At 45.0% G+C, this 12569-nt stretch overlaps 1 protein-coding gene across 11 annotated transcripts in view; it reads left to right on the plus strand.

Moving 5' to 3' along the window:
• The window catches only part of CADM1 (cell adhesion molecule 1), a 233240-nt gene that overhangs the window by 126184 nt on the left and 94487 nt on the right, over window positions 1-12569 (plus strand). The window contains exon 1 of one of the 11 annotated variants that reach the window (XM_039350484.1): window positions 9312-9559. The exons of the other annotated variants lie outside the window; for them this stretch is intronic. Within the exon in view, the coding sequence (XP_039206418.1) occupies window positions 9544-9559 (16 nt within the window). The 5' untranslated portion in view covers window positions 9312-9543. Of the gene's footprint in view, window positions 1-9311; window positions 9560-12569 lie in introns of those variants that run through there. 11 annotated transcript variants of the gene reach the window in all.

Consider the following 12569-nt stretch of genomic DNA (forward strand, 5'->3'; position numbering starts at 1 on the left):
ACTTTTCAGGGTATCTAATAACTGACTTCTAAGGAATTAGATTAAAGTAATCTCTTAACAGAGTAGGATAAAATTTGCTCACAGAGATGTTGTATTGTCACCATAGTTCTCAAGGTAAGTTAAAGTTATTTCAATTTTTAGTTATCTTAGGAATGACAAACAAATAACTGGCATAATTCCTTTGAGTTAGCTGATCAGTATAAAAAGTAAACTCTTCCTGAAGTTCATCAAATTTTTGTTGAGGAACATTGATTTAGATACTGGAGTGTTTAAAGCTGACAAGCCAGATGTAAACTGCACTCAGCTCTAGTTTATTATAGTAAAATAAAATTCAATTTTTGAAATGCCATCTTGGCAACTTCTCATTGCCAGATTAGTTAATGTGCATGGAGGTCATGACAGTTATTTGATGTCTAGCTCGGCCATAAACTCCCCAGGAATCATTATTGTAGGTGTTCTCCTTTAATCCAAAAACGATTCTCTCTCCAAGGACAAATCATTCCAGGAAATGGCTCCTGGGTTGCAGCTATGGAAATCATCCCAGTTTCTGGACCTCATCACCCATCTTTGTGCCATTATCAAGCTGAAAAATGTGCAATATGCAGTATTATCCACTACATTAAATGCTGAACTCCTTGATTGAGGACCCAGCTGGATAGCAGTTTTAGTCCTGGATGTGTGCTGATCCAAAGGCAAGGGAATCTTGTCTGAAAAAGAAAAAAAGAAACAGCAGGTCAAAGTAATATGGAATTCTGCAGAGGCACTTTTTCTGGGTGCCAGACTGATCCTTATGTGGGTCATACCCAGGTTGCCTTTCAGTCCAACAAGAATCAAGGGTAGGCTCACCTGATTACAAACTTGAGCCTTTGTGGTGGAGCTCAACATCTTAAAACTATCTAACAAGAAGTAGCTCTACATCCTGAATGGAGATTAATCGATCTTCTCATTTTGGAGACTGTTGCATAATCAGTGTGCCTTCAAGTTGTTTTTAGCTCCTAGTGTCCATGTAGACATTCTCCATGATGGTCTCTCCCTAGTCCTCCCGAGTGCCCCATTGTCCCTGCAACTGGGGTCTATCCATCTTGCTGATGGCTGTCCTTTTCTTCGCTCACCTTCCACTTCCTTCCCACTTTGGTTGGCTTTAATTTGTGCTCTAGTTTGTCTGCTTTGTCCCATGGGATCCAAGTATGGCAGCCATGACCCTGTGTATTTGCAATACACAATGCCAGGTAAAGGTGAACAAATCATCGGTGGTGCCTCCTCGTTGCTTCTCTTAGCCACCAATGTTTCTATCTGTCTGGAGGCCTGTCCATGAAACATGGGACACTTTTTCATCAAGAGAAGCAGGGGGATGGAGAACTGCAGGCAGCAAACCCCATTTGGAGAAGGAACCCGCTGGATGTTCATCAAAGTGCCTTGCAAGGAGCAGGTGTGGGCTACAAGAGGCCATCTCATGGGAATAAAAACTAACTGGGGAGAAGAGACCAGTTAGTAATTGGTCCTTCTTTGAGAAAAGGCCACCAGAGTGCTGAGCTTCAGTGTGCATTGAGAAGAGGGGCAAATGGTCTGCTAATTAATCTCACGTGAGGCTAAAAGTCTTGGCGTTGTAGGCATAGGAGAGGGCCGGGGAGCTGAGGTCCTATTAGGATGACAAGAATGCTTCGGCAAACAAATCCTGGGAATATCAGGAGTTTTATCTTGCGAACATCCTTCAAACCCAGATTTTATGGGGAGGGGCCCCGGTTAATCAAAAAAGGAGCGCTGGCTACTTGAAACAGTTAGAAGTGCTTAGGTATTTAGGAGCAGGACTGCAATTATATTACATTATTGAAATCTTTGTGCCAGAATTCCTTCTGGACTCACCACATCTTACAACAGCGATATGCGGGATAAAATGTTTGGGTAGAAAATGAACCTCCAATCCCATTACCTAATAAATGGAAACAGCAGTTCAATAAATAACATAATACCTAGCAAAAATAGTTATCAGTTGAGAGCGGCGGGTGGGGGGGGAAATCATTCTTCCAAGGCTCTCTGAAAGCGCTTGGTTCCACCGCCTCCGTGAAGACCCAGGAGGAGCAGCTAGCAGAGCTTCTGGGGCGGGTTGGGTGGCATGGTGGGAAAGAGGCCAAGCGCCTTGAGCGCCTAGTTTTCCTCTAACTCAGGGGTCTCCAGCCCTGGCAACTTGAAGACTTGTGGGCTTCGACTCCCAGAATTCCCCAGCCAGCTGACCCCAACCCTAACGCTAACCTCTGCTCTACCTCAATGTCCCTCCTCTCTCCTGGGTTTTATTTCTCTGAACCAATCATCCCACTGGATTCTGTTCCTGGGACCAGCCTGATGATGAGATTTTTGATACTCCAAATTGGTGATATCCCTAGAAAGCCTTGTGAAAGAGAGCTAGGCTGGGGGACCTCTGGAATGGCCCTTGTTGCTTTTCCTGGCCTGGGTTTGCCAAGGAATTTGGAGGCTGCAGAGTGTCTTCACATCTCTGGAGCTTCAGATTTGCCAAGAGGCCCCGGCGATGTCACAAGATGGCGTCTGATAAAGCACAGCTTGGTGGCCTGTCCTGTCTGGCAATCCCTTGCCATCTGAGTAAAAAAAAAAATGAAATAAAATCCACTTCTTCACCTGGTTCCTTCCTTGATCCAGATTCTCTGGCTAGTTTGCGTGTTCAAGAGTTCTTGGAGAAAATTGTGGGGTTTTGTTTTCTATCAATGAAAAGGATGACTTTCCAGCTGTTGTCTGTTGTCCACCTCTCACATGTTGCCTTTTGGGGGAAAGTGACCTTGTGGTGGTTGTTGAGCAATTTAGGTAATTGGCTGTGCCCTGTTTGTCAGACCACTCCTCATCCCCCCCCCAAACCAATTCATTTATCTTTGAGTTGTTGGTTGACTAATGAGGTTCTGATTGGGAAGGTTAGTTGCAAAGGCAAATCCCTTCTCAAGAGAGCCACAGCTCCAACAAAGAATAGGCACCTCCACCACAACGACAAGAAATAAATCATGAGAGATGGTAGCAACTCGAGAGGTCAGTAACTTTTGTGCTGAATTTAGAGAGGAGAGATGGAGGCAGCCTAGCTTGGGCTACCTGCACTTCAGGTCCACCTCTCTTCCTTGGCTACTCCATTTCCAGTGTCCCCTCTTGGCTGTAATGCCACTGAGAGCCGCAGCTGTTGGGAAGGTGCTCAGGTCTTCTTCAGAGCCATTGGGCTTGCCTGGTGCCCCTCCAGCCGCTTCACAACTCAGAGCTGGGAGAGGTGAGGAACCCAAGGCTGCTTCTTGAGCCTCCCCCTTCAGAGGTGCCGCTGAGGAGGTCCCCAGGCGGGAGCCGAGGGAGACGGACTGGGCAAGGGCCCTTTCTCATTCTCATGCTGGAAGTCTGCCTTAAATCGGAGATATTTTTTGAAATGGGGTTTTAAATGCCAAGCACCAAGGAGAAAGGTTTGATATTAATATTAATGAGGCTTAAAAAGATATTTAGTGAATATTTGTGTAATTCAATTTTGTTCATAATCAGGCTCGGTGATGGAGCTGAGAAGTCTGAGAGAGGAGTTGCCTGATTTACTCTTGCATGGCTATTGTTTTCCATGCATGGGTGAATCAATTAATCTTGATTATTTTATTATATTTTATTGTTTTGCTGGATTCAGTGCGGATGCCTGATTTTGAGATCTCGAGCTGCCGTAGCTGGGGGAAAAGCTGTGTCTCTGCAGTGCTTAAGCCAGGCAGCTCCTTGGCTCCTTCTGGCCCTAGCCCCCTCTCCCCCCACCCCGCTTCCAGCTTGCAGGTCTTCCGCTAAAGCCACCACCTGCTGGATTCAGCTTTACTGGGCCCGGTGAAATATTTCAGAAAAAAAGAAGTCGAGACTAGCTTAATGTTTTCAGAATCCACCCACGTATTTTATCAGACAGAGATGGGAGAGGAGAGCAGAGCGCCTTCAGCTTTGCTAAGATAGACATCTCCAACAGATCCGGCCCTCCACCACCATTTCCTAAGGGAATGATGATTTAATTTGAAGAATTAGCATCTGACTTGGCATTTTTCTCCTCCCTTCCCCTCCTTTTCTGTCTTTGTGTTGCGCTTTGTAGACCTCAAGTCTGCAAGCAGAAACTATGTCACTTTTATTGATTGAATGTAAGCTCTTTGGAGTTCTTCCAGCAGCATTTAATTACAAAGAAATAAAGTAATAAATAATATACTGACTTAGGAGCAACTCATCTTGGAAAAACAGGTGATGTCTTTGGATGGAAAGAAGTGGGTGATGTTGTTCAAGATGCTTCTTTTATTTTTATCCAGCTTCTTTTCCCTATAAAACGTTTTTGGAATATTTCCTGGTTTTTAAATTGGTACCTAAAATGTTACAGACATTAAGATGTGTTTAGAAATACGCCAAGTCAAGAAATAGAAGTGTGAAAGAATAGAAAAGCTTCTCTCCAGAGCCAAGAAACCTTCCATTTTTAGATCTGATGAAGATGATATAAAATTAAATAATTTGAGTAGAAATTGCTGCAAGAAAGTGTTCTTTGGTTTCAGAAAATTGGGCTAATTTAAAAAATGAATATTTTGAGTCTCTTTTCCTCTTCCTCACTTTTTATTTTTTTTCTCAAAAATAATTTTAGGGGTATTAGTTTGCTAGAGGAGAGAACATGAGCCTTTCTTGAGCATGTCGAGGTATCCTCTGCCTCCCAATTGTCCCCAGGTTACTGCGGCCTGTGTTGGAAATGGGTTGGTTAGAGCAGAGGCCCCCAACCAGGGCCCGGTTCTGTGGAGAGAGGTTTTTCCGTGGACTGGAGGGGGGGGGGCTGGTTTCATATACTGCCTGCATCCCGTGGGTGGGGCTTTGCTTGTTTGCGTGGCCCAGTTCTGGTCCACGGACCGGGTGTTGGGGACCCCTGAGTTAGAGAATCCCAGAATGACTCCTTAGGCCTTTAGAAACTCTAAACGTGGGAGGAAACATAGCTGGAGATCACTCACTGCAGGATACAGGGTGGACTTTTAGAGGGAAAACAGTTGTGTTCATCTTGACGATCCAGCTGTTTTTTGACTTGCCCGGGTGCAGCTGGAAATCCGGCCTGTTTCAATGGCTCCAGGTTGCTTTCCCTTGGGCTGCTGGCCCCCCTGAACTGCTCCTGGAGGCTCAGTCAGCCACCCAGGGAAAGGAATGAGAGCGCCCATAATAAGGCTCCAGGCTGGAGCGCTTGGGAGCCTCTTCTTGTCTGCAAGGTGTTTGCTTCCACCTACAGGAAGCAGGAGGCAAAACGGGCCTTTCAGCACCCACACATCCAGTTCTTGCACATCCAGTGTATCCTGGGAGGTGCTGCTGTGGGCCCCCTCCCCTCTGCCACCCCTCCCCGAGGAAGGAAAAGCGGCCTATTGACAGGGCCTGCAGTTTGCTTTGCCCAGAGCCCACTTCCCTGGGAATAAATGCATTGCTCTGAAAAGAAAAACCAGTGAACATTTTGGAAAAACAGTGCCTGGGTGGGGCCAGTTAATACTCATCCTTAAAATTCACCACCTTCCTCCAGCCCATGTGTCGCTCCCAGAGAAGTTTGTTGGTTTGTTTACAGGACTTAAACGGCCGTCTAGTTCATTCTTCTTGGCTCACAGTAGTTCATAAAAACAAATACACTCTTCTCCCCAGGAACATTTATTCATTCATTCATTCAATCTGTATCATTTAGATAGCTATCCTTCTCACACTAGGGATGCCTGGTGGATTATATAAAATTAAAAACAAGCGACATCCCCAGACATAACCCTCTTGGTACCTGAGGATGGTCAACTCTTAGCCTCCCAGAGTAGCAGATCTCATCTCCATCCTGACCAGTGCCCGGTCAATGGCTAACAGGGTTGGGGCCCTCTGAATCCCTGGGGGGGGGGGCTATTTCAGGATGGCAGTGCTTAACAGAAGGGATTCAGAGCCTGCCCTGGGCCATTTGGCTTTTCTTCCTTGTAGGTTCACTTCAATATTAGAAAAACGCCCTCACATCATGGAGAAGGGGTCACCTAAGTTTTTGAACCCAACCCTCTGAACTGTGCGGGAATGCAGGGAAGTCTCCTGGACAGATGGCTGTCCAGCCTCTGCTTGAAGACTCCCGGTAAAGCACAGGCCACACTTCCCTGGCTCGTTGGCTGGTTCCAGGGTTGAACAGCTCCCATTTTCGGCCAGGCTTTTCTTGAGGTTCAGTTGCAATTTTCCTCCTTTATTTTAAACACACTGTGATGGAAAGCAGGGCTCAACCTCCTGCGAAGCATCCTCTCCCAGGCAAAGAGGGTATCATATTCAGCCTCTCCTTCTCAAGGCCAACCAGATTTATCAAACATTGCAGGGATAATTCTGTTTTCATATCTGCGCTTTTTCTTTTACTGGTTGATTTAAAAAACCTTTACTCTGATATTCAAGGTGCTTTAGACTATGATGGCTGTTTTAAAAGAAAAAGTGACAATAACAGAGAAATGCCAATTTATGGCTTATGATACTGGCTTTCTCTGACTGTGGAAAGCCCTTGAGTTTCAGAATAGACCTTTTTCAAAGAATGGTGAGCTCGTAGCTAGCACATTTGCGCGAGAGAGTAAATGATAAAAACATTCAGGCAGAGAAAACACAGAATCCATCAAGATGGTCTCACCAGATGGACTTCCTTAAGGAAGAAGTCAGCCCTCAGCCCAAATCACAATCCTTGCTCAGATGGTCCAAACATCTCACATTCCTGTTTTTTCCAAGAAAGACCCCCCCCCCAATATGCCTCTACCCAGATGAGTGCGCAGATTAATCTACCTCGATTTTTCTCACCAGTGCCATATGTGCAATAATCACAATGAAATACACTCGCTTACTGGCTCTTCACGTTGATCTATGAGGGGTTTTTAATCTAACTGTGGTTGCCTTGCACACGTGAACCTCATTTGTCTTGCGGGTGGCTTTGTTTGTGGGAGTGTGATATTAAATCTGAGCACTGGAACAAAACCATTTAGTGTAAACTTCATTTGGAGAATCTGTGGCAGCCCTCAAACTTTGTTTTGCTGTACCAAGGAGGAAGGAGAAAAACTGTTCAAGGCCTTATTAAATCTCTTATGGAAATTTCCAAGGCATCTTATTTGATTTCAGGAATTTTGCAAAGTTCAGATTGCTTGGCAGGTATTGCTTTTTTTTTCCTCCTTCCCTAACACATGTTCTACCATCATGATTCTTCTAGAGCCCAGGACTCCCTTCGGATGAGGACAGCCTCTGGTGGTCCTAGGGAAAGAAATGTAGCCCCCCCCCCTTCCAGACAGGAAAATTGGAAGCCCATCAGCAACAGTGGATGTCAACATTTAAATCAGATGTTAAAGACTATTTCTGCTGTTCCTCCTTGAAAGTAGCCTGGCTGAATTTGCATCTGGCTCCCCCTTGGGGATTGCGCTTTCTGGCAGTTGAGATCCTCTCCCGGGCTGTGAGGTTGGTGGATGGAGGACCAGCCCAGCTAAAGTATTTTCCTTTAGTAAGATCTTCCTCCTCCTTAGAGGAAAAGGGATTGTGTGCGTTGCAGGGCACAACTGGCAGACATGGCTGTGGGTCGCAAACTGAGCAATAAGGCCCCTACTTTATGGAGTACATCTTTCAAATAATGCAGAGTGGGGAGTGTGGATAGAAATTGGGGCATAGCAGTAGTTTAGGGTATTGCAGTTGGTAAATGGAAAAGTATGGAGAAAAATAGAATTAGGTGGTCTGATCTGCACCTACTTAGTTTGGAACCTAAGCTGGTGAGTTATGATCACTTGGTGACCATTTTCATGTCCCTTCTCCCCTCACAGATCTCCCCACCAAGGTTTTTGGAGCACACCAGCATTGATGCATTTTTGTATTGGGAAATGAAAGTTGTGACTGGTCTGCTCTGATTTATTTGGTTCTGATATATCTTACGATGGTTGAGGGAGGAAGTGTGATTGTTGGAAAACAGGAGTGAGTTCCCAGGTCTTCCTGGGCATGACCAAGTGGCTATCAGGGCTTCTCTCTTCAAATTCTTTTCTTTAGTTTTTACTGTAAAGTATTCTTCCTGAAGGAACAGGGAGTGGCCATTCCATCCTTAAGAGAAATGATGGAATCTGTTCAGCCGCACAGCTGCCTGGACAGTGTCAAGCTAAAAACAGGGAAAAGTGTGGAGGCAATTGCTACCACTAGGGAAAAAAACCAGTTGCAGAGCAGCCTCATTAACTGAGAATCTCAGCTGGAAGAGATGAAGGAAGGAAGGAAGGAAGGAAGGAAGGAAGGAAGGAAGGAAGGAAGGAAGGAAGGAAGGAAGGAAGTTGACTCAAGGAAAAGCTTGTGATGATAGTCGGGAGTCATTGGTATATTTTTCTGGAAGACCCACTTTAAAGGTAGTCTCTGGTCATTGATGAGTTGGCTCAGTGCCACCTTTGTAGGTGCTCTCCTACTTCAAGTAGTGGGGAATGAGCTGAGAGAAATAATTGCTACTATGAAATAATTTTGCAATTAGCTCCGTAATTAAGGGCAGTTTGTTAATGGGAGTGCTTGCTGAATAATGACTGCAGGGCAGCTTGATGCAGAGCCTGGGGTTGGCATGATGGAAGTGGGTGGGGAATTAGCGACACAGCTGTTAGGGTACCACAATGGCTGCAGCCATAGTGGACTCTTAGAGCCACCGTTGGCTTCCCACCCAGGACAAAGCCGAGCTGAGGATGTGGGAGCTTCGGAGGCAAACACCGGGTGCGTCCAGGCTGCCCACACCCCTGATTTGATGGCTTTGAAGCATAGTCAGGCCAAAACCCACATGGGTGATTTGATTTCAGGAACTTCTCATTGTTGTGGGTCATTGGGCTGTGCTGCGAAGAACCTTTCAAAGGAAGCTTTGTGTGCAGAATTGGAGGAAAACAATGGGGGATAAGTTGGAGACTCTCAGCTAATAAAACCTGCTGTAGATGTCGTGGGCAAAAGAGAACCAAGAAGTGCTGGGCATCTCCACAACGTCATCAGTCCGGAAAGGAAAGTCACAGATTACGGCAAATCAAACATTAACCAAAGAGAATTTGCAATGTTTCTCTGGTATCATTACTACTGCTGCTGTTGGCATTTGGCCACAGTGGGCAACGCAAGCAAAAAGGGAGGTTTCCACCCTGTTCAAGGACTGGGTGCTGCTGAGAGAGCCTAATTACAAAATTGGTTAGTTGAAAGTCATGGCCATATCCTGGTGGCTGCCCATTAGAGAGAAAGAGCTAAGGAGTCTCCAGTTTTTTCCTTCCATTTTATGAAAGCCTGCTTCTGATTACGCCTGCAGTGTTTTTTTATAGTTGTTGATGCTTTGGCAAAATAACAGCCCAGATCTTTGGAAAAACCTTAAGACTTACCGTTTTTCCTTCTTCTTTTAATTTGCAGGTAAGACACTCGGATCCTTATCACCACCTCCAGCTTTCTCACCCATTGGCTGATTGTAGACAGGGAGGATTCTGCGATAGATCAGATTTGACAAGCTGCCGATGAGCTTTGTTGACCTCTGCTGAAGTTTAAAGCTGACATAAATGGCTGGTGACTGCAGGCATCCTCATGTTTCCTTCTGGCAGTAAGAACATCTCTTTAAGATTATGGCTTTTCTAAAACTTCTAACGTGAATGCTAAAGTATAGAGGCTCAAACCTTGGAAAGGTCTGCCCAGGAAAGTTTGCTATGCCAGGGCCTTTATAGACTGCTAAACTCCCATCTTCTTACCTGCTCATATTTTACCTCCTCTGCTTGAGTCCTTTTGGCCTCACAGATGTCAAGAAGCAATTTTATATTGGGGTGTTGTGGGCTTTGATCTAGCCCGGAGGTACACAGAGGAGGGGTAAATGTCTTAATAATTCTTTACAGTTATTATATATTGGCATTAAACCACAGTTCCAGCCTTGAACGGGAGACTTAAAATCTGCTGTGCTTTGAAAATCACACTTTATAGAGACCTTGTGATTTTTTTTTAAATTCCTCCCTAAGATGATGAAATGTTTATATAAGTTCTGATTTATTGACCCAAGCATTAATATGAAGCCTTGTTTAGCCGTTTTTTCCCTCTGCATGTTCTCTCGGACTTCTTCTTTCCCCTCCTGGTGCTACCCGCACAGCAATGCTTCATTCCTGGGGAGTAACTGCAGAGCTGGAAAAAAACGCCATGGATAATTGTTGTTCTGGGCCTCCCACCCCAGCATTGTCGCTCATCACATCTGGATGGGCAAATGTTGTGACAATCCTTTCGTAGGGGAGTTGTCACAGCACTGATCCGTGGGTGTTTATCCTTCTGCTCTTTGCTTTTGGCAGCTTTGATTTGTGGGTCAGGTAACCAAGAGGAAAATCCTAACACCAAATATGACTGTTAGGAAACCAGACAGCGCAGCTGAGCCAGGAATCGAGGCTTCCTGCCTACGGGTTCTTCTCCCCACCCCCACCCCACCCCCTCCCCATGGCAGTTCTGTTGGGATCAGCCTGTTTTTCTTTTAGCACAGAAAGGGAAGAGATGAAGAGCCAAAGCAAGAAGGGCTGTTATTGCCTCTAAGCAAACCACAGGGACACCTTAACCTTTCTTTGTCCCAAGGCCCCCCCACATTTGATGGCCTTGCTTCCCCTCCCCCTCCGGCCACCTCTCTCATCATGTCCTCTCTGAAGATATATGGCCCAAATCTCAAGGGTAACCTGAAAGATTGGGGAAGGTAAAAGGGAAGGGTTTCACCTTTCCAGTTGTGTCTGATTTTAGGGTGTGTTGTTCATCTCTGTTTCTTAGCCGAGGGAGCCAGCACTGTCTGAAGCATTTCCGTGGCCATGTGGCCAGCATGACTCTACGCCAAAGGGACACGAAACACTGTCGCCCTCCCACCAAAGTGGCACCTATTGATCTACTCGCATTTTATGCTTTCGAACTGCTAGGTGGGCAGGAGCTGGGAAGGAGCCCCTCCTAAACTGGTGGCTTTACTTTGACAGAAGGGAAAAAGCAAACATGGGAAGTGAATGATGCAAAGGGTATTTATTTGCTGGAATATAATGTCAATATCAGTGTGTTTGATTTGTATCTTCTCCATCTCTGTTTTGTTTTGTTTTGTCTCAGAGATTTCAGTGAGGAATTAAGGGTGGCCCTTGATTTGAAAACAGTGGCAAATTCCTGGTCAGAGGGGTGATAGCTTTTTTGAAAAGTTCCCCCATAATTTTGGGCAAACCTTTGGACAACAGCTCCTTCATTACCTAGTTATATAGTTCATTCAAGATATTTGGAAGATGTTTTGGCTTCATGTCTGTGGAGGTTCTCGGGCATCCAGGTCTTGGTTGTTCCAAAGGGGCTTTTTTTTTCAAGAGGCACCTGGACTTTCTTTGTTTTTCCTTGAAGACGTTTCGCTTCTCATCCAAGAGGCTTCTTCAGTTCTGACTGGATGGTGGGGAATGGAAGGTCTTATATTCAATGCAAATGACCAGCTGTCTGCAAGGAGAATAAATCCTTCCATTCCCCACCACCCGGTCAGAGCTGAAGAAGCTTCTGGGATGAGAAGCGAAATGTCTTCAAGGAAAAACAAGGAAGTCCAGGTGCCCCCTGAGAAAAAAGCCCCTTGGGGACGGTGCCTTGGCTTCAGTTTTGATTGACTTGGTTTCTTTTTCTGTCTTCTCCTTTGCTCTATTTCTGTTGTTTCCTTTAAGTTGCTGAACGGTGGTTTTTATTTATTGAAATTATCCTTAGAAATTCCTTAATGTATAAATAGCTAAGTGGCTATTTTTGTCTTTTTTGTTTTTGTCAGATTCCATAGTAGAAAGCTGAAGAATCTGTTGGAAACCTTGTAACATCACTCAGCTCTCTATTTTTAGTCCAGAAACTGCTAGCTGAGTATTTATTTCACATAGGTTAACTATTTCCCCTTACAGCTGCCCTACCTAATACACCCGATTTCTTTCTTTTTTCTTTTATTGGATGGTGAAACAAATGGAAAAGCTGTGATTTACTGGAGCTGCTTAAATAAACTCGGGAGTGTGAAATGTTTGGTTCTCTGGTGGCTTTGGGTTTGTTCAGGAGACGCTGGGGAGGTTGAGTGACCTTTCTCCCTGCTTCTGTTCGGTGGGTTTAGATGTCTGACTTAAGTAGGAGAGCAGAAGACCCTTCAAACGAAGGAAGGGGGACTGCTTGGAGGCTGTGGAGAGGACTATAGGGGCAGCAGAGCAGGTCAGTCTCTCAAGGTAATATTCTTAAAGCATTTTTTTTAAATTTGGTTCTTTCCCTTCTGATTTTGGAATGAAAAATAAGAGTACACACATGGAATCTTTCTTCCATCAATTTAGGTCTAAATGGACCACGTAGATACTTATGCATCCACAGAGACAGACGAGCTTACAAAAATGCAGCCCCCCCCCAATGGAAGGAGAGCTATTGATTTAATTTTCTCTCTTTATTTTGGAGATTAACAAAGAGAGAACAAGTCGCTGTCAGCATTAGAAAAGAGTGGTGAGAATGACCCCATCTTATCCTTCACCTTCTCCATGAGTGATGTCTTAAGTTGGAGGAAGATTTACAGATTAGTTGCTAGGTTGGATATTTATTTATTTGCTTGCTTGCTTGTTGCGGTTGAC

This window comes from Crotalus tigris, unplaced genomic scaffold, assembly GCF_016545835.1.
Source record: "Crotalus tigris isolate CLP2741 ecotype Arizona unplaced genomic scaffold, ASM1654583v1 scf7180000018340.3345759, whole genome shotgun sequence".
Classification (NCBI taxonomy): domain Eukaryota; kingdom Metazoa; phylum Chordata; class Lepidosauria; order Squamata; family Viperidae; genus Crotalus; species Crotalus tigris.